General features: G+C 40.5%; 1 protein-coding gene across 1 annotated transcript in view; it reads left to right on the forward strand.

Annotated features, from left to right (window-relative positions):
* NSMCE2 (NSE2 (MMS21) homolog, SMC5-SMC6 complex SUMO ligase) overlaps nucleotides 1-25,906 on the forward strand; it is a 125,691-nt gene that overhangs the window by 23,290 nt on the left and 76,495 nt on the right. Inside the window, 1 exon segment of the mRNA XM_041407564.1 lies at nucleotides 4,258-4,364. Coding sequence (XP_041263498.1) covers nucleotides 4,258-4,364 — 107 coding nt within the window.

The raw sequence follows: 25,906 nt of genomic DNA on the forward strand, positions 1-25,906 counted from the left end.
TTGTGTTCCTCTGCTGTCAGCAGTAACTTGAAACCTGCTGGCAAAATGTGTATTTTATGTGCTGCTGGGGCATATGAAGACAACTGCCTACTACCACTGTTGCTAATGGCTCAAGTGATGGGTGTTTGTGTTACAAGTGTTTTAAAAGTCTGAAATATACTGTCAAAATTTCCAGGCAATAGTATACCATTCCTCTTCTGCCTTGAATCATGGGAAAATCAGTGTGTAGCCTTGAATTTCAAAACAGACTAATACATTGTGCCAGAGGTAGAACTGACATATCTGCTTTCTTTAAATTGAAATTTTGTATTTTGTTAGCAACTAATATAAAGATATGAAAGTATGTATGTATTAATTTTAATCCACATTGTCTGTGCTTAAGCATTCATTTTAAGTACATTTGTATTTGTAAGTTTGGAGCCTTCCTGTAATTTCATGGTATTCCAGGTATTTTGTGTTTAAGATAGTCTGCAGTGGAAGCAAATGCTTATTTAGATTGGTGTGTACTGGCTGCAGCACAGCTGTAATACCCTAAATAACAAATACTGATGTGGTAACTTCTGCACAGAAAGAGGTAGTTGTGAAAAATCTTCAGAAATTCTGCTAACTTGTGGATGTATACAGGAAACTAAAGTAAATATGAACGCAGATGTTGGGAAATGCAAGTTTTGGATAAATTTTAGATGAGTGTTACTAAAGTATGTATTAAATCAGTGCTGACTGGCCTCTGTTGTTGCAACTTCTATTTTAACACTGTGAGTTCATGATACATAACTTAGTCCTGACTGATTATGGTTTAAATCAGCATAAAGGCACCTAAGTGTGATTGGTCTCTTCAGAAGTGAGAAATTGAACACTTGCTAGTCACTTTATGCAATTTTGTTCTTTAATATTTAGGGAGACTTTTCAGATAATATCCCTGTTTCCATTATAATAAGAGATCATAAAGCTGTACAAGTTGGAATTCATAACTGCAAACTGCATATTCAGCCAGCTAATTTTAACATGATGCACATGGGTCTTTGAAAATGAAATTATGGCCTTGAACTGCGCTTTCTGTGAGTAAAAAATGTAATATTGCAAAATGTATAATCTCTGAGTGGTGAGGGAAATGACTTGTGAAGAAATGCTTACTAAACTCAACATATTTAGCTGAGATAGCAAGGAGACTACAATATGCACTTCAATGGTATTTTGTGGCAGTAGCTGAAAGCATATGCAGACAGTTTGGAATGCATTCCTTAGATATGAATTAGAAATAAGATTAGGATAAGTTTTGATTAGATAATAGAAAGGCACTCATCCAGTGCTTGCAGAGTGTTTGATTTTGGTGTTAAGCTAGGTTGTTGGTCTGCAGAGTGCAACATTTGAGTACTTTGGAGAGCTGTCTGGCTTTGTAGCTGGAGTCTGGCTGCAGAGTATTCAGCAGTCAGTGTACTCATGGTCTGCTGGAAGAGAGTCAGTGCCTTGAATCTCTTTACCATGGATCTCCACTGTCACCCTCACATCTGATACAAAAGCAGCAGCAGGGCTTGCAGAGTGAATAACAGACAATGCCTTTTGAATATTTCAAAAGCATGATGTAATTATTACATTTTAATTATTTTTTGATACTGTAGTGCTGCTAAACCGGTGTTTGGTGGGATTTGTGAGAATGAGTTGTGGGATGGTGTTGAGGAGAGCACAGTCTTCTCTAATTTCTTGTTCCTCAGTAAGATCAGGTCAGCTGATGTGTTCTGATTAGCCTATGGTGGACTCTGTTGTGAAGAAACCTTGAAAGTGCTGGGATCCCTGCCTTGGTGAGCTGTAAAACTTTACAGCCCCATACAGTCACCCACAGTTTCTTATCATGTGCCCCCAAGCTCTGCCCTTCATCTGCTCCGTACTAGGGTGGGGCAGAAATGCTCTTGGCTCTTCAGGGGAAGGGGAAGCAGAGGAGCCTTTCACAGCAGGTTATTCTGTGTGTAATGTAGAAAAATGAGAGTTTTTAAAAGGCAAATAGAATAGCTTGTAATAGATGCTTTCTTTTAAATCTTGTTTAAGAGATGGGGAGGTATGTGGCTGGGTACAACATAGTAGATTTTACTCTTAGCTCTCAGCACCCTATGGATTGAACTTCAGACAGAAAATGGACTGTAGTATCTGTCAGTGAGCAGAAATAGGGTATGGACAACAACTGACATGTACACAGTCAGTCAGATCTATCTGTATGTCCATAGTGCCTCCAAGGGCAGGATATGATTGTGTGTTAGTGACATGTTCAGCAATTCCCTAGGATGTGTGTAATGTGTGAAGGAGCAGCATCAGGGAAACAGCAGGGAACAGCATTGAGACGTAAAGCAGGCTGGTGGATGGGTGGAATGGTCAGTACAGAAAGAATGTAGAGCAGAATGTATTTGGAGATAATGTCCCTCCTGCTGAGATGTGTTCCACATCTTTGAGCTTTATTTTAATACATCTCTCAAGTTGCATGCAACATAATTACTCTTCACTTAAAGTTATTTCTATAGTATTAGGAAAGACAGCATTTGTACAGCTCTCTTGGCATTTAACAATGCACTTCTTTTCCCCTAAAAAGAAATTTAAAATATTTAGGCCACTGTAGTTTCTTTGAATATGATTCATTTTGGCCATGGGAGGAGAATGACAGTTATTTGCTACACAAACCTTTCCTGTGATTCATGGAGTGTCCTTTGTGTCAGCCTTGAAGGAGGCATTTCATATGCTTCCTAGCAGGAAGGAAAAATAGTGTGATCGTAGTTACCAGATAGGACATGGAAACTGGGTGGGAGGGAAGGGAAAGGGGAGAGGGAAATGCTGATTATTTAGAAGACAGTTGCAGGAATGCTGAGATTCTGTCTGCAGTATCCATTCATCTGCCTAATGAAAAATGGATACATACCCAGCCTATATGTAATTAAAGGAAATGTCACGTCTGCAATTGTCATGTTCACAAAATAGCATAGCTTATTATGTAACTTCTTTTGTGTATCTTAGCACTTTTCCTTTGTCTCCTTGATCCATCACTGTTTCAATATGGTGTGATGTTTCTGAGTGATGTGTTTCAGATTTTGCTCCCAAACTGATGGCCATATACAATTGTGTCAGCTTTCTCTAGAGATAGGTTTTTATGTTCTAACATAATAATATAGTTAGCAACTTAAGCAATGTGCCAGCTTGCCAGATCAGAGACATTTTCCTTTTTTCTCAAAAAAAAAATAAATTTAAAAAGTGGTACTACAATTTTCTTCCTAAAAGTAGCAGCACAGATTGGCAACTTAAGTGCTTTTAAAGAATGCTCCATCAAATGACAGCCCCTAATGCTGCATGGCAGACTTTGGGTCTCTTTCTCAGAGTCTAGCTGCTTCCAGCTGCTTTCTCTATACCTGGAAACTGCAGGATAGTAATAAATGGGAGGAGCAGAAGTGGAAACATAGGTTTCCTAACTTCCTGGTTTCCTGCATGGATTCAGGGCTTGTGGCTGGCTGTCCTCCTGCAGTTGGCAGCATTTGGTGTGGTACATGCAGCTGTGTCAGGAATATACAGCTGTGGCTTCAGCCTTGTAGCATCTGCACAGGGTCCTTATCTAAGCAGATGCACAACAACGTTAGAATGGGAAAGCAGAGTTGTAGAGATGAAAGGAGTGGAATTAGGAGGAGTGCAGAAGAGAATAAAAGTAGATATTAATTACTAATCACATGACCTGTGTTAATTGATTTTCCCTAGCAATTAGAATTTTACTGCTTGAATCACAAATGCTGTCCATTCTTCCATTATTTCCTGTGTTATAAAATGCTAGCTTTGTTTTGATTTTCCTGTAGTTGTGTTTATTGGGGATAAGAGGTCTAATTACAGCTGTGAACTATACTGTACTGAGAGGGCATTTAAGTTTCTTCTGACTATTTCTGAGGCAATGTGATGAGTCATGAAACACAACTTTTGCAGAAAATATCCTGATTGCCTAATGACTAGGTGTTGGTAGATGAAATTACACATACTCTCTCTTGCTCACATGAAACCAGGGAAGTGTCTTTCTGAGTAAGCTGTTTGTTCAAGTTACCCAAGAAATGTCAAAGATTACAGTTGCAAAATGAGAAAAAAGTGTATGTATGAATAGCTTGAAAACACCTGCTGAAACTTACAAATGCATTTGATATTCACGGCATGAATACTTGTAAATAAAACATTTGTGAAATAAAAATGCTGCCTAAAAATAATACAATTGGTCACCAATGTTCCATGTATTTTATTTTGCAGATGATGAAGAAGATATTAACAATATGGAAGAAGTCATGTTAGACTATGCTAGAATGGACAGAGAACTGAATCATTATATAAAAGCATTTGAAGAAACCATAAATCAGGTAAATGATCTCTTTTCATTGAGTTATTAAAATATACCCTTATTTAAATATTATCTTTTAAAAGAAACAAACGTTACATTTAAACAATACTCAATTGGAAAGACAGCTCTGTGGCAGGTATAAAATACTGAAGCTGCCAGTACAACTCTTAACTTTTTTACCCAGCTTCCTACAGGGTGGCAGAGTTTTTAACTTCTCCCCACCGAACCCGCAGCGTTAGGAATATGGGTAGTGCTTTGGGAAGGATTGAGGGCACTGTAGTTAAGAAACCCTACTCTCAAGTGATACCACCTTTGTATTGTGGAAGATGCAAGTGCGGCAGTTGAATTGAAGAACAAACTGATGGCTGCAGAGAACCGAGGTTTTAAAGCCTGCTTCCCACTGCCTTCCTGCCACCTGACTTGGCTGCTGCGTGCAAAGGGTGAGCTGGCGGATTGCTCGCTCTGTGAACCAGGGCCTGGCTCTGCCTCTGGACAAAGGACGGACAAAGGACGGACAAACTCCGGGCGCGGCGGCGGCACTGCCAATGGCCGCCAGGGGGCACCGCGCCCGCGCGCTGCCCGTCCCGCGCTCGGGCCGGGCTCGGCGCGTTCCCGTCCCGCGCTCGGCGCGTTCTCGGCGCGTTCCCGTCCCGCGCTCGGCGCGTTCTCGGCGCGTTCCCGTCCCGCGCTCGGCGCGTTCCCGGCCCGGCGGGAGCGCGCGGCGGCTCCGCGGCGGAGCCGGGCCGGGAAGGGGCAGCTCCAGGGCGGCCGAGCCCCGGTTTCAGGGCACGTCGATGCCGGGAGAACGCAGCTCCCTGAGTAGTGTGTGTCTGCACAGAGACTTCTCGGTGTCGGTTTTCTATGGGTTTCTCCAGAAAAGGCACTAGCACATCCCTGATTTCCCTTCAAGGTGGGAAGCCTGTGTTTCAAAATGTTAAGGTAGTGGAGCTTTTCAATGAAACCCGCCTTGCTATTATCTTGCTATTGCTTTTTGTTCTTTTAAATGCAGTAAAAGGAGAGCAAAACAATGCATTTCCCACTAGTTCTGTTGAGAGGCCTACATGGTTTTTCTCTTTTAGAAAGGTTTTCCTTTAATTTTTTAAAAATTATCTGATTAGATGCTTAACTGAAAAAATCTTCATTCAGATAATTAAATATATGTGTTTAAAAGGAGTTCAAAACGATGTCTACATCAGGAAGTGTTGGACAGCAGTAAATACAGGCACTGTTCCCCATGCAGCCTTTAAATATACATTTCACTTCAGATGTCATCATAATTGCAAATCTCCTAGTTTATATTGGATGGGTCAGAACTTTTTCCTTTTATTTGGACTATTCATGATTTTTTAAGCTTTCCTGGTAAATTGTAACACAGTCCTCACTGTTAGAGACTAATGATATGTATCCAGACTTGAGCAAAACACAGTTTGTTTATATTTTGATTATAAACCAATTAATAATTGATGTGTTATTGTTCTAACAGGAATTTCAAGTAATTTGAAACTGACTTTTTAACTTCTTTCATTATTTCCATTTATCAGCATTTTTTTCAAGTTTAGAACTATAAAGAGCAAGTCTGTGCCTTCACCACCAAAACACTCAAGTCCTGTTTACTTCACATGTATCAGTCATGATATTTTAAGTGGAGCACAGGTGCAGCTGCTTCACTGAAGTGAAGGTATTTTTGTTGGTTTCAACAGAGCAGTGATACATTTGTGATTTTTAGGATTGAATTCAGCATTATCTGTGGTGTGCATATCTGTACTGTTGTGCAAAAAAATACGACTGGAAGGGTCAGTTTTCCTTTCCCCCTCTTTTTTTTTCTCTAATGCAGCTTCTTTGTGTCATTAAAACAAGCTCATTTCCTGTTATTTCACTCCTAAGGTGTTAAAAATGCAGGTCTAAGATATTTAACATGTTTTAGAGTCTACATGGATTATAAATTTGGTAATGGCTAATCTGTTAGCCTCTAGCCACACTTCTCCTGTCTCTGCTTCCTACTTCACTCTAGGGAATTGTTTGTCCTTTTCCCTGCCAGCATCCAGAACAAACCTCTGTGAGTATGAAAAAGAAACGTATATAACTTCTGCTGTAGAACAATCTGTTCTCTGAAAAATAACAGCTCATACTTTATTTTGGAGACTAGCTGCATGCCATGCCTCTGGAGCTGCACTGCCCATCTCCAGTTACCTGTCAGAGACAGCTTAAAATCTGCTTCTGGGAAACAGATACTGTTGCTGAATTTAGGGCTGCACCTGGAGGTAGCTGTAGAATAGCTTGGGTTTAAAATAGCCTCCACTTGCTTGCTCCCTGGTTCCATCTGAATTCCTTACCTGAGGGCTTTCTCTGGGGGTGCAGCAGGTCATTAATTTTTCACAAGCAGACTGTTCTTCATAGGCAGGATTTGTCTCCAGCTGTAAAACACATTTTATCTGATTATTTTATAAGTTTGTATGCTGATGATTTTTCTGGTCTGTAGTTTCCTCATACAGCAGTGAATCTGAAAGTATATTATAGTCTGTGTTTCGCCTTCTAACCAGCTGCTTCTAGTGAAATGTCCAACTGGAATTTAGCAAGATAAGAGACAGCAGCAGTTAAAATTCCTGATATTTTATTATGTGTATCTTTAAATGGCATTGACAAAAAGGTGTTATTGTACAACCAGAGGATTGTAATGTAAATAACTTGAAACTAGCATGAGCTATAGTCACATGTTTTCTCAAAGCCAGTTTTTATGTTGATTTAGGCTGCAGTAGGTGGAATGCAGAAGGTGAGACGTACCAGCATCCTCTTCTGGTTGAATCAGCAGCCTGTTGAGCAAGAAGTGAGCAGTTGAATCACAGTGTTTCCAACAATAGGCTGTGGGAAATCCTTTGTCTGTGGAAACTCCCTGTGCCACTAGATTTTCTTGTACCTGTGTAATGACTGGACTACTGTTGCTGCTTCTTCTTTCATTTTTAATGGGTATTTTTAAAGAAGTTAGCCATTATTCAGGTCCTTACCATGCAAAGTCCAGACAACACTCTTTTTTTTAGTGTAACAACGAAAGACTGATGGAGCCTGCAGTATCTCTTGCAGAATTTTTTTATACTCTTGAAATGGACCCAGATAATTGGAACCCAGACTCAAGTGTTCCCTACTCTGACAGAGTTCTCAAGTGACCAGAATGTCAGCATGTTGTGTTGTCCTAAATACAGATTCTTTCACTCAGTGTGCAGGAAGACAATCCACATGCAGAGTCAAGGTATTTGATTTTATTTCATGTCCATGTCATGCACAGAACAGGTTCTAGGTGGTGAGTCCATAAAGCTAGCATGTCTTCAAAATGCCAGCTGCTCATTTTTATACACTGAGAACAATAAAAAATTGGCATTTCCTATATATGTAACAATCTAACTGTGTAGTCACTGGCTTTGAATTCTCTTGTCTGCATGTAAAGACCCAGTGCACATTTGTTTTACTGTGCATGCTCTCTGAGGAAGTGGCTTATGTGAGCAGGGCATGGTTGTACCCTACAAACAGGTGTTACACTGAATTTACTTAATAAGCCCAAGGTTCAAGCCAAGTTGTACTTGGCATTGTAGTTTGATTTATTATGTCCTCCTGTTCTTGCTTCTTGGGTCATGGCTCTTGGTTTCTGCAGGTTTAGTTTTCCTGTCCTGTCATTTTAACAGTTGTCCTGCTCCCTCACTTCTGCTCCACTCTCTGGCTTAGCAGGGCTGCTGGTGGTGGACTGACCACTGTCAGCTTTTCAAGCATTTGGTTTCTCTGGGACTGTAAAAGCTGGGGTAAATTTTCTGAAGTCCCCAGACTTCTCTAGGTAAAATGAATTACAGTGTATTATAGGTCAAACTAGAGAACAAGGAAGGCAAAACTAACTTCTAAAGTCACATTATTCCCACCTCTATTTTCATCTCCTTCAGGGAAAGAGAACCTGGGCTATTTTGTTTTGTTTGCAGGTGACAGGAAATTGTTAATGTGGTAATGGCATCTCTGGCAAGGATTGCTTAGTGCTTCCTTTTGCAAGTTACTTCTTTGCCAAACATCACTTCGTCTGCCTTTTTCTAAACCTGAGCACTGTGACAGAATCAAATCCAAACCTTAGGAAGGTAGAAGAAACACAGAGGAGAGATATTTAAGAAAAAAAAAAAAAACAAGAGAAGGAAGCATTCAAAGTGAGGAGAGGCAGATGAAAAGGTAAAGGACATGGGCTTGGAAAGTCTTGAGATCATGTAGACATATGGGGAAGAGACTGGTTGAAAGAGTGCAAGGAAGGAGGTGGTGTTGAGCTGAAGAGAAGATGGAAATACTAGATGTTGCATTGGTGCTTGGGTTTTATCTCTACTTCTGCTAGAGCTTTCCCACATTGTTCTTGGTGAATCATATCTATCACTGTCAGTGGCTGCTGACATCTTTGTTTTCTGATTATCCTACATGGAGACTGATTTGAGCAATTGTAATTGTGATTTAATTCAAAGTTAATTATAGTTTAAATCCTGGAAGTGAAATTAAAATGTTCTTTGTTGGGTTTTATCTGCAAAACTACTGCATACTACTGATGTACATGTATGTCTTCTGGATGTGTTGGTCATTTATGCCTGTGTGACTTCACACTTTGTCAAGTGTTCATTCTTCCTTTGCAAAGGTGAGGGGTGCACCAAGAGTGATTTTGTCTCTACAGTATATATAGGAACTATTCTTAAAATTGTTTTGTATTTTTGATAATGGTTCTTCCCTTTAGACTGGGAAGGTCCTTGGAGCGTGAATTATAGGGGATGTTTGTTCAATGGGTCAGTAATTTAGAGCAGATTGCTTAGCACTGGGGTCTATAATCTTAGTGGCAAACTGTGTAGGTTGTAATCCTGCAGAGGGATAATTCCCTTCAGTGATGTAGGTTGTATTCCAAGTGGGCAGCTTGTGAGTGATCTAAAAGCCTCTACAGAAAAGTAAAGAATCCTGTTTTAAAACTACTTTACAGTTAAATTCATGGTCTCTGATTTGCAACCTGTGTAACAGAATTCTAGTTTCCTCACTTAAAACTCACAGTGTGATGCTGTAGTGGTTTGGATGGTTTTCCTTGGTCACATAAAAATGAAAGGGACATAACACCTGTGTTAACCCGCCTCTGCCAGCATAACTTTGTAGGCCAGGAGTCCTGTTGGAGAAGGTTCTGCCAATATGTCCAAGTTATCTCTTTTGACAAAGCAAACTAAAGCAACAAAACACTTCTGCAGTGGTAGCTCCATTTGCAGTGTGGTCTTTGAAGGAACAGTAAGGTCCAGCAGAGGATGTGGTTCCAGCCAGCTCCCATCCTCACTGGCACAGCTGCGGCAGCAGAACTAATGTGATGACTGAGTTCAGTGTATGTGACAAGTGCCAACAGGGTCATCAGTGGCTGCTGCTGCCTGTTAGACAGGGCTATGCTTAAAAATCAGATTGTCACTTAGTTTTCTGTAGGGATAAGTACCAGGAAGACTGCGAATCCCAAGGGATTCACGTGTTTTAGCTGATATGGACTCTGACAGTGACTGGCACTGTGATACTCATTACAGTGTTGTCAGTGAAACAATTTTTGACACGGAACTTGCTAGTTTCATGGAACAAACAACCTTGTTTGGTGCTGACACTTTCTTAATAAGCACTTTGCTCTTCTTTTTCCCTCTTGCTAAACTGTCGTGACATGTTTTAGGGCAAAATCCACTGATGATATCCGTATCTGCAACTGTGACCTTCACTGTACAGCTGAGCTCAGAGCATTTCCTCTGACATCAGTGTTTCTTGATTCTGAAATATCGTCTGTTAGCCATGACAATTTTGGGACCTTCTTTTTTTATCAAAAAGGTCCTCTGCTGCACAGAAATTGCTCAGAAAGGTGTTTGTGAAGTACCAGAAAAATGGGTTAAGTGGAATGGATATATCTTTCCTTGGGCTGGCAGGGAGAATGAAAGAGCTCTTGTAGTATTTTGCTGCATTTATCCTAACTCTCTAATTGTAAAAGCAAGCAATTCAATCTTGAAATGCACTCAGAGTGTACTGAGGCGCACCATCAGCAGCAAGTCAAAACCGTAGTGAAAGATGTTGTACCAATGCCAGTGTCTGAAGATTTTTTGAGAACTTGCTTCATCTTTAGAGGTTTTTGTTTAACAATGGATGTCCTCTTGGCCATTATTTTTGTACCTTGAATTCTAATTGGAATTCTTCTTGTTTACTTCCTATCTACTAATGAGGCCACTTGAGACGCATCATTCATCTTACAGAACATGGGCACTGGATTAAATCCTTATAATGACTTGGGCAGGCTTGTAGAAGAAAATAATATGTAACTCTATAATTATGCCTCTGTATCTATCTATCTATCTATCTATCTATCTATCTATCTATCTATCTATCTAATGCCACAGGACTTACTGAAACTTTTACAAGCAAGCTTATTTCTGGCATTAGCTAGCTATAGAGGTTTTTAATATTTTAAAGTTTCTTCAGTACAATTTGTTTGATACAATTTCTAGTCAATAATGTATTTCTTGCTCTGTTCTACTGCCATCTCCAAACAGTAATTCAAATAATACAGCACTGTTGTAGGCATGTTCTCTGCTTCCTGCAGAAACTGGGACAAAGATGCATTTCAACACTTTTCTAATATTTACTTTTGAATATTTGCTTTACTTTTTTCTGTGTCTCTGTATGTGTTGGGCTAAGCATTTGATTGAAGCGGCTTTTTTATTTTCTGAGAATTAGTGATCTATGTAGTAGTTCTCTACAGTAAAATGTGAGAGTCAACATTTGGTGAGCTGCAATTAAAATATTTTTTTTAGTGAGTAGCATATGAAGAAGTAGGAATAGTGTTTCATTTTATGTGGGTTATATAGCACATCCTCAGTAGTGGCTTAGTGTGTCCTAGCAAGCGTAAAAATGTGTCCTGCTTTTTGGAGAATAAACCCTGGAAACTCTTGCATATGGACATAGGTTTGTTTGACTTCACTGTGGTTGCTTACATTGGCCAAGCTAAACATTTTCCTAAATATTTGCAGTGTCAACATTGTAGTTGCTGAAATGGCCCTTGGCTTGTGTGGGTAGGAGTGGGGCAGCAGGGGCCACATCTGGTTAGCAGTGAAGACTTGGGTGAAAAGAAATGTTCTGGACTTAGGGCCATCGCGTGGAATTGGGACCTCTGTAGATATGGTGGCAGCAGGTATAGTATTAAGATTAAATGTGCCAGAGAAGTCCTGAGAACCACATGGTAATTTGAAAAGTGTGTTTGCTATGTTGGGCAGCAGTGCTGCCCAGTAGGTAGCAAACTAGGCTATTAAGGAGGACTGGATGCTATTTTCAGATCTTCTAGCAGCTTGTGTGGTTGACCTTCACAAATTGTTTCACTGTGTACTTTGGGCTGTGGTCCTGTGTTTATTAACACTGCATTTGTGCAGCTCCAAATCACCTGGTAGCACATGCTCATCAATTAAGCCAGATCACATGGTACTGTTTATGCTGGCTGTATTCTGGCTGCAGGACAGACACTACCTGATGGAGCTTAACTGTGCAAAATTAGAATGGGCAGTGTGGGTTACACACAGTTGGTGTGTCATGCAGCTGTGGTGGTTTTGATCTCATACGAGGCATCCTGAAACTGAATTTACCATCTCGCTTAACCACAATCTCAGTCATGAGGACAGCATCTCATATCACTGTCTGTAAAGAGATTTATGTATTTTTCTACCTGAAGAATTCAAAGCTACTTGAATTCAGTTTTTAATGGTTTTGTTTTAACACTGAAGATTGCAACTGGCAGTCTGTACTTTTTCTGAAATGCCAGAAAGTCACACACAGAGCAACTATAAGTCTCTGTGATTTGTATCCTTACTTTTCTAGGCAGTGTCTGCATTTCAGAGTCAATGTGAGTTAACTCGGTCTGGTTTAGCCTAGCCTAGAGAAAGAAGATAAATTTTTTAAATATAATGAAACTAGTAGGTGTTGAGGTAAAACAGCCAGATTAAAAAGCTATCTTAATCTCAAATAATGGATTTTTTTTTTTGGTAGATGAAATTTATTACTGGAAACACTGGCATTGTAGTTTCAGTTACTCAGTAGTGAAAATAGTATTTCAAATTAATCATCTAATCTAGAAAGCTCCTGCTGACAGTCAAGGATTTAAATCCTTGGAGCCAGGGGGTGGAGGTTGAGTGTTAAATCCTGGATGATTCTCAGCAGCAGGAGTTTTTACTTTAAATTAGTTTCTCCTGTTAATTGAACACACCCAAGTTGATCAGTGTCAGTGGGGAAGCAGTTTCTGGAATGCCTTCCATAAAATGTCTCCCTCCAAAGGTTGAATGTTGTTTTAATTACTGTAATTGTTTCCAGAAATTATGTGCATATATTGGATACTTTAGTATTCCTTCTCCAGAATTTTAAATGTTAAGTCACTCATTTAAAAACATTTACTTTTTCTCTAAGTATTTTTTTAAACTGATCTTATCAATAATAGTACTCAGTTACCCAGATTTTCCCTCAGCAAAATTCCTAGATTTATAATGAATCACAGATATGTTTCTTACAGCATTAACTAGATCACACTTTTTTTTTTGGTGGCTGCTACTGCCATGAATTTGTTTTCATTAAAGAATTTCAGCTAAGAAGGAATTAGTGGTAGGAGCTGCAACTCTCATTCCTAGCTTCCTCATGAATTGTATTATTTGGGACTTTTTCGTGTTGAGCTGTTCATTACTGGGTGTAAACAGGAGTGTGCATGGAACTTACTGCATGTCATTTAGAATAGACCGAAGTCATAGAGCTTTGTAGTATGGTTTTCTGTGAATGTTTTCACTTTTACAGAACTGTGAATTTGGGACCTTTGTTAAAATGGAGAGCATTTCTTTGCTTTATTTTTTGATGCTGGGACAGCTTTTTGACATTTATTTCATTAAATTGAATAATGGGTTTCTCAGCGTTTTTAACATGTGCTCAACACGTGCTGCAAATGTCAAATTATTTTTCTTTCTCATATTCCACATTGCTCCTGTTCAGGGAAGCTAGTGCTGTGATTTCAAAGCAGCAGCATGGCTTCTTTGTGTTTGTGATGTGCTGCAGTATGTAACTATGCCCATTCCAGTGCCTACTGAAATTTAAAAAAATAAAAAAAAAATCTGCCTGGTAGTATGTATGCATTTTATTATCTTTCCAGTTTGAAGAAATGGTTTCAAAAATACCTGAATCCTGCCAGAAATCAATACCAGATGTCACAGTATCTCCCAAATGTGGCCCCATTGTTGATAACCTGCTGTGAGTTACAAACAGTGTGCTTGATAATAAGGGTTGGCAAGTTGAGCTAATTTCTGGGCTCTCATCTTTTACATCTGAACTACGTACATAGCTTGAGCAAGCTGATTTCACCAGCTGAAGTATTTCTTTTGTCCTTAGACTTACGTGTTAACATTAACAGTAGATGAAAAATATTATAAAAGACTTAAGAAAGTGTGTACATCAGATGCACTCCAGACTTCCTCATAAAGTGTAAAGTTCCCATGTTTACTCACACATATCACACCTGATAAATACTGCAAAACTAGAGAAATTAAAAGCTCAGTAATGTTACTACTCTTAACTCCTCTGGCACTCTTCAGATGTTAGTGCCTCACTGCATTGCCACTGCTTCTGTGTGAACAATTCACAGTGTTCAGCTGGGTACTCATCCAATGTTCAAAGCTGTTATGATACTTCTTTTTCTTCTGTTGTGTGGGGAGAAGATTGGATAGTGAGGGCTTGGATGCAGTGGTGAGTTTACAAGAGTTGCTGGGAAGATGGCAACTCTGGTAAGGGAAAACATACAGGGTGTGGTTTTGCGGGGTGTGATAATTGTTGTAGTACAAAGTGTGGGCTGTAAATGAACTGTTTCTCCATGGATATTTTTATGCTTAGTTGGAGGTGATCAAGGGATGCAGGTAAAGGCTGGGCTGCACTAGAGGCAGTTTGGTCCATTTCAGTAAAACTGTATCTTGAAAGAGGGAGTTTCAGGAGAAGCTATTAATAACCCCACTATATGCCCTTAGTCCTCACAAAACAACCCCACCTTTCCCCACTGCTCTCTGCTAAATTCCATTAACAATGAGCCATAGCCCTCACCACCATCTCCTCTCAATGGAATGCTGGTGTTCAGATTGCTGAGCAGCTTCTCTGCCTTTTCTCTTGCTTCCCCTCTTACATTCTGTTGAGGCTTTGCATCTTTTTCTTACCTTCTTTTGGCGTAGCCCGGAGTTGGCTGTTGTTGATTGGTCACCTGCCCTTGGAGAAGACTCAGCACTGTTGCCTTTTCTCCCACTGACAGCAACGCTTTTTATCTCTTGGCAGATATAACCTGATGAGCGCATGGAAATATAATTGAACAGGAGAGGAGAATCTATGTTTTAGGAGAATCTGTATTTTAGGAGAATCTGGCCCATCAGTTATGTATGTCTCTACTAACCCTCTACTGACTAATTTGACCTGAGTTTAGCGAGTCATCCTCCCTAATCAGTCAGTTAGGTTGGTAGATGCCTGGCCACCTTTGTCAGTCAGGCTTATAAACAAATATCAGACAAATCCTATCAACCAGGTTTATGTGCACAGCATAGGTCAGTGTAGGTGTAATGGTTGCTACAGTTCAGCGTGAGTTTACACGTGGCTATTTCCAAGCCCCACAAAACTCAGACCCAAACTCTTTCTGTTAGTCCCTTCTTATACTAGTTCTTTTCAGCACTTATTTACCTGGTAGATTTTTAATAGTAAGAAATTGTTTTATGGTAAGGGGAATATCCAACTAAGGCAAAAAGCATCTATTACAGGTGTGGCTTCTGCTCAAGGAGAAGCTGTCAGTTAATTCAGGTAAGAGGTGACCATAATAGCAGTGTGTAGTCATGGATGGAACAGAAGTGTTTGTTCACCATGTGTCACATAAAGAGCCATTTAATGAAATTATCCAGCAGCAGGTTTTAAATCAACAAAAGGAAGTAACTTTTTACACAGTGAATAATTACATTGTGGAATTAGTTGCCACAGGATGTTATGGAGACTAAAATCATTAATGAGTTCCAAAAGCTACTGGACAAATTAATAGACGAAAAAATCCTTGACATCTGTTAGATGCAAAGATTCAAATACAGTCACTGTCTTGGTAAATCCCTAAACTGCATGTTGCTAGTTGTAGGGAGGTATATGGTGAGAAACAGGGAGAGATCTTAATATTTGGTGGTCATTAGATTCCTACTCCAGTTTTTTTCTTCTGCTGTTGTCAAAGGGAAGAGAATATGCTGGATGGGTCTTTGATGTGAGCTACCATATCTGAAAGAAGCAGAAAATAAACAGCATAGAAAACCCAGTTTCCACAAGCACTAATGCACCCTGAATTTATATTAAATGGCTATGGAGCTTTAGATACATGACATTTATTCTCTATTTCAAACCTATTTTGGAATATTATTCTATCTAAAAACAACTTTCCACCTCCATAATTTTAATATTTGGAAAGTTTTCAGGATATCTAATAATTTATCTCTCTGTTCTTACTTCTATATTTGATGATTTAAAAAATAAGTAAATGAACAGCTCCTGCTCTGGGCATTGTTACATAATTGAAAAGTTCTTAATCTGAAAGCTCATTTCAAATCCATATAATGTAAAACCACATAAACCATTTAATAATTAGGTACTAGCAGATAAAATCCAACTTGAAGTTTGCAGAGCTACACCCACTTGGACCAAAAAAAGGGAGGAATCTTTGGCTAGATCCTTGTCTTGCAGCCGGTTTTCTCCCTTAATGCCCAAAAAACCCCTTAATAACTTGTTCTAAATAACAAATCTTCTCGTAGTACTGATGTGAGGAGGTGAACTACACTCTGGGTGAGTACCTGCTAGGACCCCTTCTTGTAAACTTGATGAAATTTCAGCTAGAGTACCTGCTCTGATCTCAACCACACCAAATGGGGTAAAATGTTTTCCTGATTGATTAAGTAAAATGCAATGTAGGTTTTTAAACTATTCTGATAGGTCATAATCTGAAAATTTTAAGATCAGTCCTTGAGATTCCTGGATTGGTGAATGTAAACATGCCTTTTATATCCCCATCAACATAAAATAAGTGTCATAAAATAGATTTGTGATCCAACTGGAATATCTAAATTTGGTCAACTAAGTTGTGATTGTGGGCTGCTTAGTAGTGGAGATACTGCATAAGAGACAACAAAGCACGTCTTTCTTCTTAAAAATGAAAGCATTAAGTTCATAGCACTGTCAGAAAAAAACCTACAATTTTATGTGTGTTTTCATTACCTGAGGAAAGCTTGGGTCCACCTTTTTTGTAACTCTTCTTCAAATAGTTTTTTTCCTCTCTTAGCCTCACATTTATGGGTATAAAAAAATCCCAGCTTCTTCAGCTTCTGTCAGTCATGAGCCCATGGCCCCTTCCCAGATTTGGGTTTCTCCAAATACCTCTTGAACTGGGAAGTCTGATATGGGATGCAGTATTTCAGCTGTTGCCTAATCAATGCTTCATAGAGGGGAAGAACAGTTTCTGTTGTCCTGCTGGCCGTGCTGCTCCAAATGTAGCTGAATGCAATTTGTTAATTAGCAGTGAAAACGTTTCCTGAAGTTTCACTTGGCATCTACCATAGCAGAGCTGCTGCAGGGCCAGTCAGTCCCTAGCATCTGGGATGCCTGGGGTCATCCTGCCCCTAGAAAAGCTGTAGATGGCATTACCAGTTCTAATTTTCCTAAAGGTCCTTTTGATTAAAGCTCTACTGCTTGATATGTCAAATGCTGCCGGGTTAGTTATGCCTAGAAAATTGCTGAGAGTGCATTTGGTTTCATCATCCAGGTCTTTGGTGAGGATATTGAACATACTCAGCTCTTTTGTTCAGCACTACAATACACCTCTTGGTACAGGCTAACAGCTGGATGGCAAACTGGTGTTTGCTGTGAGCATCACCCTCTGAGCTGGCTGGCTCAGTAATTTTCAATATACCCAACAGATCATTTGATTACATCCACCACTCTCCCCATATCTGCATTTTAGGTCAGTTCATCACAGGAAGCAATAATCAGTTTAATCAAGCAGTAACTGCCCTTTGTGAGTCCATGCCGATTGTGGCTGATTACCTTTTTGTTCTCTGCATGTATGGAGGTAGATTCCAGAAGGATGTGGTATGTAATCCTTCCAGGGGCTAGGCTAAGTGGCCTGTAGTTGCCTTTCTTATGTCTTTGCTAAAGCCAGGCACAGTGCTAGCCTTTCTCCAGTTTTCAGGGGTCTGCCTCAATGATCATGGTTTTTTAGAGATGAGAGGCAGGTCTAGTGACACATCAGCTGACTCTTTCAGCACTTTCAGATTAATTGTGTCTATCCACATATATTTGAATATATCAGCTGTTCTAACTCATTCCTAACTTGTCCCTAAAATGTTTCTTCTCAAACCATCCTGGTACATTTGGAAATCTAGGAGTAGTCTTTGCCTGTGAAGATGGAGGCAAAAATGTATTCAGTACCTCAGCCTTTCTCATCTGCACAACCACTGGGTTATCTCCTCCATTCAGCAACATCCTCATATTTCCTCTGAATTTACACAACTCTGTTTTGCTGCTATTTACATCCATCACTTGTTTTCATTCTGAATGTGCTTTCATTTTCTTAATGTTGTTCTTAAGTGCCAAGTAGTGGTTTTGTACTCTTTTTTTTGTTTGCTGCCCTTTTGCATTACAGTTCATTAAGAAACTCCTTGCTTAGTCAGTGAGTCTTCTACTGAACTGTCAATCTTCTTGTAAAATAGGATTATTATTAGTTCCTCAGTTGGCAGTAAGTTTTCTACAGAAATGTATCAGCTAAGGTGGCACTTTTTGCTTCAACGTCCCAGGAGCCATGTGCTGCATAAAATCCTTAGTTCTATTTCTTCTTATCTTCCCAGTCTTCTGGATCCTGAATACAATCAGCTTGTGGTCACTGCTCCCAAGCTACTATCTGTGACCACATTTGCCACTTTTCTTCCATGTTTGTGTACAGAAGTCACATAGAATATTACCTTTGTTTGTCCTCTCTAGCATTTGCATTAAAAAGTTATCACCCATCCGGTCTAGAAATACCCTGGATTGCTTGCACAATGCCATGTGGCTCTAATGAGGACCAAGTCTGGTAATTGGGTTGGTTTTTGTCATTGTTTGTATACAGCATTACCCAGTTCATTGTCCCCTTGAACGTGGCTCATGTTTCTTTTGCTTTTGCTTTTGACCAGGAGTTTCCTGTCAGATAAGTCTCTGGTTTCACACTGGACCTCAGGATAGACAAGGAGATGCTCTGTAAGAAAGTGCGACTGCCATTCTTCTCCATTTTCTCCATGAATAGCCTCCATGCCACTCTTCTAGTCATGGATTCTATCCCATTTAATCTTCATGATCCCAATGACATGATGACATTCTGACTGTGCATAGACTTCCAATTCTTCTTGTTTGTAGGCCAGGCTCTGTGTGTTAGTACCCAGACACCCGAGGTTAGCCTGTGCATGCCCTCCCTCCAAGCAGAAATGCTAACATTTCCAAGTGCTCTTTTCTTACACAAACTTTAGTCTTCCTTTCTTTACCTTTGGGCAAATGCCCCGTTGTTCAATGAATTTAGTTTAAAGTCATCCTCACTAGAACTGTAATCTTGTAACAGAACTATTTTTGTCAGGTGGCTTTAATTTCTTCTTAACACTCCGTTTGCATTGAATGGGGCATTGTAGTCAAAGAAACCAAAGTCTTGCTGCTGACAGCAGCTGTGCAGACAGGCATCAGTCTGCTGCTTATATCTGCTGGCCAGGTCTCTCCATGGTCTACAAGGGTTGAGGAGAGCACTGCTGGGATTTCTGCCATCTCGTATTTGCTCTGAGCTCTTTCTTCCATTTGAGCTGCTCAAGGTTTCCCTTGGCTGTGTTACTTCTCTCCCACAGGGGATGGCAGCAAGAGGTAGAATTTGGAGGCTGGGTGAGTGTTGGCAATTTGTCTGCAGCATCAGTGATTCAGGTTGTAGGCAAGGAGCAGACTCACATGGATAGTAGGGATGGATTCTTTTGCTTCACATGGGAAGCATCATAAGCCACTAGCACCAATGCTTTCTTTAGTACTGATACTAGTCCAGAGACTTGAGATACCCCCTCAAAATTTTATCGCCAAATGCTCCAGCTGTTTCTGAAACTGTTAGCTAGGCACAGCTGGAAGAGGAAGCAGAGCTGTATTCCTGTTACCTGAAGCTGTGGGATTCCAGCTTCCAAACAATGCAAGTTTTTATTTGCTTCTTAGTCCTTCAGTCATACCTTTCTGCCAGGAACCACAGAACAGAATCATAGAATCATTAAGGCTGGAAAATACCTTTAAGAGCTTGGAGTCCAGTCATAAATCTCACACTGCTTACTGCATCCCTAACTCATAGGTACCACATCTACATATGTTCTAAATACCTCCAGGAACAGTGGCTCAACCACTTCCCTGGGCAGCCTGTTCCAATGCTTGATAACATTTTTGGTGAAGAAATCTTTCCTAATATCCAATCTAAACCTTCTCTGGAGCAACTTCAGGCTGTTTTTTCTTCTCCTGTCACTTGTTACTTGGGAGGAGACCAATCCCCATCTGGCTATAACCTTCTTTCAGGGAGTTGTAGAGAGCAATAAGGTCTCCTTTGAGCCTCCTTTTCCCCAGGCTAAACACCCCCAGCCCACCAGCAGCTTTGTTGCCCTTCTTTAGACATACACCAGCACTTCAATGTTGACATTGATTTGCAAACTGACTGAGGGTGCCTTGATCCCCTCACCTGGATCATATATAAAGATACTAAATGGGACTGGCCTCAATACCAAGCCCTGGAGAACACCACTTGTGAGCAGCTGCCAGCTGGATTTAACTCCATTCACCACAAACCTTGTCAAATATTGTCTGGGCCTGATCCCTTGGTTGCCCTGTATGTGCCGTGTGTTGGCACTCAAGGTGATCTGCTCTGTAAGCTTCTCTGGCACTGAAGTTAGGCTGACAAGCCTGTAGCTCCCCAGATCCTCCTTCTTGCTCTTCTTGTAGATGGTGTTACATTGATTCTCTTCCAGTCAACTGAGACCTCTCCTTGAGCCAGGACTGCCGATAAATGATGGAGAGTGGCTTAGTCAGCTCTTTCACCAGCTCCCCCAGTACTCTTGGGGGGATCCCACCTGGCCCCATGGACTTGTGTGTGCAAGTGCTGTAGCAGGTCACTGACCAATTGCCCTTGGATTATGGGGGCTTCATTGTGCTCATTGTCCCTCTCTTCCAGCTCAGGGGGCTGGATCCCCTGAGAAAAAAAGTCTAACTATTGAAGACTGAAGCAAAGATGTTATTAAATATCTCTGCCTTTTCTTTATCCTTTGTCACCACGTCATGTGATCTCCATGCCCAGGATAGCCTCCAACTGTGATGCCACCCACAAGTCCCTCTCTATTCACAACAGCAGGTCCAGCATGTGCCTTCCCTTGTTGGCTCCCTCACAGTGTTGTCAGGAAGTTCTCTACCACACACTCTGAGAACCTCCCAGACTGTTCCTTCTCTTATGTGTTGTATTTCTAGCAGACATCTGTAATTCTCCAATGGAGCTTAAGTTTATACCTTGGAGAAATTTTTTTTAAAGATCCTGCTGCTCTCCTGAGCAGCACTCCTGAAGTGAAGCCCGCTGGCTTCTCTTGGCTGCTCCTCACTGAGCAGAGCAGTGATTTGACCTGAGCATGGCTCCATGGCTGCCTACTCTGGGAGGAGCACTGGACAGCTGGGCAGTCCAAGCTCTGGATGGCAGAATGTACCCTCACCACTTCCAAGGAGTTGTCAAAGTACCAGGAAGACTGCAGCAGTGACCACAGGTGACGTGTGCTGTGTTCACCACTGTTTGGGAGCAGCTTCTCTTGGTGACATCTCTGGGATTTCTTTTACACTCCCTGCAATCCATCTGGCATATTAAGTGCATTGCTTCTGGTTTTGTGCCCTGATGGCAGGGCTCCTTGTTGGTAGTGTTCCCTAAGGAGCACCATCTCCTCTAGATGAATAGGAAGCTGATGGAGGTTAACTCTGTCCCTGATGAGACTCCCTCCTGGCAGGGAGCTCCCCGCTGATGGTTAGCGAGTTCCTGCCCAGTTTGTTTGCCTTGGGATCACATCACACATAGCTTCTCTTACTCTGCTGTTCAAAACACGGGTTGGAAGATGGATGTGAGTTAGCTATGCTGGTTCAGGTCAAGAACTAGAACTCTTAGTTTTAGGGTAGGCAAATTAGGGCAGTTTATCCAGGATTTAGTTTTATGTGCTTCTCAAAACAACCATTCAGTAAAGCAAATATATGTTGTTATTTTGTTCTGTAAAGTATTTTTAGTAAATCCTCAGTGCCTCTTTTATTGAATGACTAATACATTTTGGTACATCTGAATTACATCTATACTGAGTCATTTAATTTTGTAATGGCATATTTAAATGTTTAAGTCTCTGCAAAAATTAAATATTGTAAAGGACAAACATTTTGTTCTAGGTGTTTGTGCCTCTATCACAACAAGCCTCTGCTAAGGGGAAGAACTCCTGTGACCTGAAAACAAACAGGATGCTGTATCCCAGAAACATTTTGGGAAAGCATACATGAGCCAGTATGTCTTTGCACAGCCAAAATTTTGTTGGATTTTTTTTTTCAAATCAGTTCTTCATCTGCTTGCTGTGTAATGTTGCATTTAACATTTCACAATAGGTGTTGCAGTCTTAGTTTTTCCTAACTCAGTGTTCACCCAACATTTCTAAAATTTTCCCTCATCTCAGACTATATTTACTTCACATTTTGAAACTCAGGCTTTGTTTATGGGGGAGGTTTTGCTGGTAACAGAATTAAAATAGTTATATCAGCATTCTCTGCAGTCTTGCTTTTCTCATAAGTGTTCGTGGGTTTTTTTTTGGTTTTTTTTTTTAGGATTTTCCTTTATTCTGTTTTTTTTTTTTTTTTTTAATTCTCACAGAGGACATGTAAGCTGAAATAAAAAGGATCTGCAAGTTTTATACTGGGATAACTGTAAAATAAATAATGTATACATGCATTGCTTGTATAGTCCAGTAGAACAGCCTTCCTAGAATTACTTTGTCATGTGCACTGCTTCTTGAAGTACTTTTTCCCTAGTCTGATGTCTTTCTCTAATCAGCTTACAATGCCCTTATATTCCTTAAACAAATGCCTGTTTTGCCAGGCTCTTTTTATTTTGAAACACCCTGCAAGCTTTCACTTGTGCATCATTATGCTGGATTTGTAATCTATGTTTCTCCCGATGTGTGGCTGATACCGTGTCTTTGCTTCTGTGCCAGCTGCATCATTTACTCTCTGAGCTCTTCAGGGCAGAGAGCTGCTCATCACCTCATGTGCTTGCTGCAGTGCATACCATATTTTTAGACTCCAAGGAGTGATCATCAATCATTGTGAAATATCAATATCCTTTTATTCAGCTATCTATGAATACTGCTTGAGGCTTCTCATCACCTACTTCAAGCAAGGAATCAAAGCTAAGAACCACAGAAAAAGTTGGTTTTGTACTTGCACAATGGGGGTGTATGGTGAGAAAGGGTTTGAAAAAGAACACGCGCCACCACCAAACAAAAAAAAACACCTAGTTTTCACTGAGAGAGAGAGTTGGGACTGTAGAGGAGAAGAATGGGAGATATTTGTAGTGGTAATTCTGAAATGAAAATAACTTTCTGCTCTGTAAATATTTGTATGTAAAATGCAGAGAGCAGGATTTTCAAAAGTGCTTACATGATGTAAGAAACAAAATGAGAAACTGAATCCACAGCTGAATGGTTAGGCAATAACCTGGGATGTGGGAGAGTCAGGTTCAAATACTTGCTGCAATTATCTTTTAATTAGTTATACAAAGTGGAACAACTTCAAACAGGAGAGATCGAGATGTCTTACCCCTGAATACCCAATAGCCTATGGGCTAGGACAACTAATATGGGATGAGCAGAGATTTGAAAACGGGTCACTCACCTTACTGATGACTGTTTTAACCACTGAGATATTAAATCTGATAGTATGTGGATTTCTCTCGTCATTGTTTATGAGGAAGGATTTGTCTGGCTTAAGCAACTGACTGAAGGAAAGGGTTTGTGGAGGAGGCACCCATTGCCATTAGAGGAGTAGAACTCCCTGTCTCTTAGACAGTCTGCTTTGATAGCTGGCTTGTGTGATTCCTGTTTTTTGACACTGACTTTCTCCATCTATTTTATGTCTGAATGTCTAATTTAGGGAGGGGATTTCTTTGGATAGCCAGATCTCTAAAGCTTCAGTACTACAGTTTGCATCTTTCCCATAACATAGTCCTTCTGTGCACTTAGCTGTCTGTGACAAAGTAGGGAGTTACAATCGTGCGACAGACCAAACAGAAGGATGCAAAGGAGGTTGAGCAAGGCTGACATATTAAATAGGAGACATAAAGACATTATATATTGTTAAAATGTATTTACTGCTAAAGGAGGAAACCATGCTAATATGCTAATTACATCATCTTGAGACTGATAATTATCTCTGCAGGATTTCATGAGTCTGCATCCACTTGATTTGTCCTAATTCAGAGCCTTGTCATCCTCATCTGCAATCTCTCGCCCAGATGGAGCATGGAAATCCACACAAGTGTTCCTAATATGCAAATAGAGATCTGCAGTTCCACTTCAAAGTGGCAGCTTCTGAAGTGGGAGTTTTAATTATTCCATTTTGAGTTAGTGACTCTGCAAAAGAGGTTTTTTTTTTTTTTCTCCCTTCTGCCAGTGAGTTGGGTGTTCTTTTATTATTTTTTTTCCCAGATTTGTTACCCAGGTTTGCAGTAGGCATGCCTTATTCTGTCATGCAAACAATGAAATGGTTGACCAGTTAATGATGCATTTGTTTACTGATTGCAATCCATAACTTCCTTGGGGAGTTGTTTGTCCTGTTCTTCTTGGGTTCTTTTGCATGAAGGATTTTATATAGCAAGATGAGATTCCTCATTGCATGTCACAGGAATTATGTCATGAACTTGATGAACAAGGTCATGTATCAGCTGCCCTGTATTTTTCAGAGGTGAGCTGTGTCTCCTGTCAAAACTAAAATCCTTTGAACAAGGGTATGGGCTGCTGAGGTTGGGGAAGAAGAGAAATTAATGAAGCAATAAATGTTCTAATCACTCTATATTCCATGGCAGAAGACAAAAACTAAGGGGAATGGGATTGTCCCCCTGCACTGGTGAGGCCACACCTTAAGTACTGTGTCCAATTCTAGGTCCTGCAATTCAGGAAGGACATCGAGGTGCTGGAGTGAGTCCAGAGAAGGAGAGCTGGTGAAGGGTCTAGAGAGTAAATTGTGTGAGGAGTGGCTGAGGGAGCTGGGACTGTTTAGCCTGGAGAAAAGGAGGCTCAGGGGGACCTTACTGCTCTCTACAACTCTCTGAAAGGAGGCTGTAGCCAGGTGGGTTTGGCCTCTTCTCTTAGGCAGCCAAAGACAGGACAAGAAGACATGGCCTCAAACTGCACCAGGGGAGGTTCAGGCTGAGTATTAGGAAGAATTTCTTCACTGGAAGGGTGGTTAAGCTTTGGAACAGGCTGCTCAGGGAGGCGGTGGAGTCACCGTCCCTGGAAGTGTTCAAGAAACAACTGGATGTGGCGCTTAGTGACGTGATCTGCTTGATACAGTGAGTGTCAGGAGTTGGACTTGATCTTGGAGGTCTTTTCCAACCTTAATGATTCTATGATGGAAATTGGTAATAGTTAAACTACAGGAACTGACCAAAATATAAAGTGATTGGCTGAGATGCAGCTGAAATTTATTCTGATTGGAAATAACTACTGAGTAGAATCTGATCAAGTATTTTACTGTGACATGTACTCATAAGGAAGATTCCTGTTGAAGTGTGAAATGTAATTACAAGGTTAATTACTTACACTGAGTTATACTGTTCCACTTTGGATGGTGTATTTTCACTTTATAATGAGGTGAACTTCAGGAGGTCACTGGCAGTGAGGAAAATGTGTAGCAGAAGCACTCAGAGCAAAATAATCCTAGGTAACAGTGGGTGCTCTTAGGAGGGAAAGCACTCCAAGACCCCTGAGGAGGTCTGTGTAAACTGCTGTTCTTGCGAGACTGCTGACCCCTGTGTGCAGGGGAGGCAACCTGCATTTGTGTCTGCTCCCTAAATCCTTTGCTAGTGACTCAGCAGGTGTTCAGTGAGAACATAGTATATAAACGGAAGAATGGAGGCATCCCATAATTAGGGCTAGTAATATATGACAGGAATCAGTTAAGCATGTGATATACAGTGAGTCAGAGAAATGAAGGAAAAGCAAGTTTGATGGGGTTATAAGAAGGAAAGTGCAGTACTAAAAACTGTGATGAATGGTGATGAGATGAGCGTCAAAATAATCTAAAAAGGGAAAGCAAAGTTGTATGAGAAAGAGGAAGAACCAGTTCAAAACCTAAATATAAGAAGGCTGTAAGTTCAGGAAGATGTAGGGAGAAGTTCAAATGGCAGGACAGGTGTTACGAAGAGAATTGGCTAGCATAGGGCTT

This window comes from Onychostruthus taczanowskii, unplaced genomic scaffold (genome assembly GCF_017590055.1).
Source record: "Onychostruthus taczanowskii isolate IOZ18803 unplaced genomic scaffold, ASM1759005v1 scaffold27, whole genome shotgun sequence".
Taxonomy (NCBI): Eukaryota; Metazoa; Chordata; class Aves; order Passeriformes; family Passeridae; genus Onychostruthus; species Onychostruthus taczanowskii.